Genomic DNA, 2,829 nt, shown 5'->3' with positions numbered 1-2,829 from the left:
ACCACACTTGCTAGGTGGTAGATTAAATCGGCCGCGGTCCATTTAGTTCATGTCGGACCCGCGTGTCGCCACTGTGTGATCGCAGACCTAGCGCCACCACAAGGCAGGTCTCGTGATACGAACAAGCACTCGTCCCAGTTGGACGGACGACCTAGCTAGCGACTAGACGTACGAAGCCTTTCACTCTCATTAGCCGAGAGACAGAATAGCCTTCAGCTAAGTTAATGGCTACAAACTAGCAAGGCGCCATTAGCCTTACAGTGATTGTAATTAAAGTCTCCTGTGTATAGTCAAGTGCGATGTGCCACAATGATTGATTAAAGATAAGTATTAATCCAGCTACGTACTTTTCTTCATAGCATTAATTACGTAGCCTGTTCCAGTACTTGACGCCCGTCGGCGTGTGTGTGTACGCGTGCCTTTCTTTCGGCTACCCGTCACTGTGGACTGGCTGCCTTGTCAGTCCACTTCATATGCAGTGTCAGGTGCTTAGGGACAATCGTTGGTAAATGGTTAACTTGTTTGGATGTCGTGAGCTATGAAAGGAGGTTGAATGGCGGTGAAACCTGCAGTAGGCAATAAGACCTTAGATGTCCTCTCCTCACCACGGTACGTAATGGTCGGAATCATTTGCGGACTGCAGAGCAGGATTGGAGGCTACCTGTGGCAGATATGACGACAGAGCAGATTGCTGGTACAGGCACAAATGCGACATCCTGAACCTCTTGTGTATTGTATTCTTGAGGCGGCACAACACCATATTAAATATTCCGTCATATTATTTTGGATCGTCAGTATAAGTTTGTGGGACACAGGCCATCATGAAACCCTGCGAGGTGAATATGCGCATCCTCGCGTCTCTTCTCGTAAGTGCAGAAGTGAACTTACAGGCATGGTCCATATCGAGCGAATGGGAGACATCACGACATCATGTTGTGAATGAGACTGTATCATTGTATGGAACGTAGAGCAGTGATAGTGTTTTGCTAATGTTTAGATTACTATTCAGAATAACAAGCTCTTAAAGATCCAACCTGGATAAAGAAAATGCACGAGAATAATTCATACACCAATATAATTTCACAGCATTCATAATGTCACTATATTGACAGATAAGTAATTCGTACTTTCATTCGATTTAATTATGTACTGAATAGATGTACCAAAGAACTGGCAATATTTAATGTTACTTTAATGATCTGAATTATTGTGAATAGATTTTCTCTCAATTTGTATCACATGGATCACGTTTAGCAACATCTTAACATCATCCATTATATCTTTTTCTCACAGGAGCCAGCATTAGCAACAACAGCGGCGTCACCAGCCACGTCGCCCACTGCAACACTGCAGGTATCGCCAGCCACGTTGCCGGACACAGGAGGAGAGCCAGCAGAAGCCACAAGAGAAGAGGCGTCTCCACCTGCGTCACCATCCACAGTACCAGTTGAACGACCAGCTGCACCACAAGTGGCTGCACCAGCCGCGTCACCAGCCACAACAGGAGTTGCCAAGGAGGCCACAACACAACTGGAGTCTCCAACCGTATTGCCATCCACAACACAACTTGAACCAGCAGCTGCTACACACATGGCATCTCCCGCCACGTCCCCATCTACAACACACGTCTCATCAGACATGACACAAATGACGTCGGCACCTACAATTGAATTGGCGTTGCCACCCACAACAAGAGCAATTCTTCGAGCCTCATCGCCAGGCAAAACAGAAGTTAGATCACCAGCAGCCTATCTAACCACAAAACGTGTAACCTCCGTACTTTAGGGCAGGTGGTGACCAAAGCATCGCCGTCAGCCTCCACACAAATAGCATCCCCCATACCCACTGCCTGCTACAGCAAGCATCCTATTACCAGTCCTGTTGCCAGATACAACACACGCTGTGCCACCAGTCCTGCTGCCCGATTCAGCACACGCTGTGCCACCAGTCCTGCTGCCAGATTCAGCACACACAGTGTCACCAGTCCTGCTGCTGGATACAACACACATCCTGTCACCAGTCCTGCTGCCAGATTCAGCACACACAGTGTCACCCGTCCTGCTGCCAGATTCAGCACATGCAGTGCCACCAGTCCTGCTGCCCGATTCAGCACACGCTGTGCCACCAGTCCTGCTGCCAGATTCAGCACACACAGTGTCACCAGTCCTGCTGCTGGATACAACACACATCCTGTCACCAGTCCTGCTGCCAGATTCAGCACACACAGTGTCACCCGTCCTGCTGCCAGATTCAGCACATGCAGTGCCACCAGTCCTGCTGCCCGATTCAGCACACGCTGTGCAACCAGTCCTGCTGCCAGATTCAGCACACGCTGTGCCACCAGTCCTGCTGCCAGATACAACACGCGTTCTGTCACCAGTCCTGCTGCCAGCTACAACATGATTCGCGTCGCAAGATTCTGAATTTCAAAGAAATGTATCATTTGTTCTTATTACACTTTTGATTAAATAAAAACTAAATTTTATGTGTTATATACTGTGCCTATTTCTAACTATGCTGATGTATGCGTGTAGAGACACAACACTTACATGTGTGTGGATACATTTTAATGTAATCTGTAATACACAAGCTTATAGCCCCCTAGTACTTCAAAATTCACCCCAAGTAATTTTCCATTTGCCAATTGTACTGCAGTGTTAGTAGACAAGAAAAGAAAACGTTGTTGTTTAGAAGCGAAAGGAACAAATGGAGTATTATGACTACTGTACAAACAGATAAAAACCTCTTTTCTGGCTATGATTGTGCTGAGATGTTGGAAAGTGGAGCACAGGATTACAGTTTCACAGATCGATCACGTTTTGAATGAAA

At 47.0% G+C, this 2,829-nt stretch overlaps 1 protein-coding gene across 1 annotated transcript; it reads left to right on the top strand.

Annotated features, from left to right (window-relative positions):
* The first annotated feature begins 821 nt into the window (after positions 1-821).
* Positions 822-2,403, top strand: LOC124803435 (transcriptional regulatory protein AlgP-like). Its single transcript, XM_047264619.1, has 3 exons — positions 822-866; positions 1,294-1,720; positions 1,913-2,403. Exons 1-3 carry the CDS (start codon positions 822-824, stop codon positions 2,401-2,403), a joined length of 963 nt encoding a protein of 320 aa, XP_047120575.1.
* Positions 2,404-2,829: the final 426 nt, after the last annotated feature.

This window comes from Schistocerca piceifrons, chromosome 6 (assembly GCF_021461385.2).
Source record: "Schistocerca piceifrons isolate TAMUIC-IGC-003096 chromosome 6, iqSchPice1.1, whole genome shotgun sequence".
Classification (NCBI taxonomy): domain Eukaryota; kingdom Metazoa; phylum Arthropoda; class Insecta; order Orthoptera; family Acrididae; genus Schistocerca; species Schistocerca piceifrons.
The sequence above is the reverse complement of the archived record's forward strand: the minus strand, read 5'-3'. Positions and strand labels throughout refer to the sequence as shown.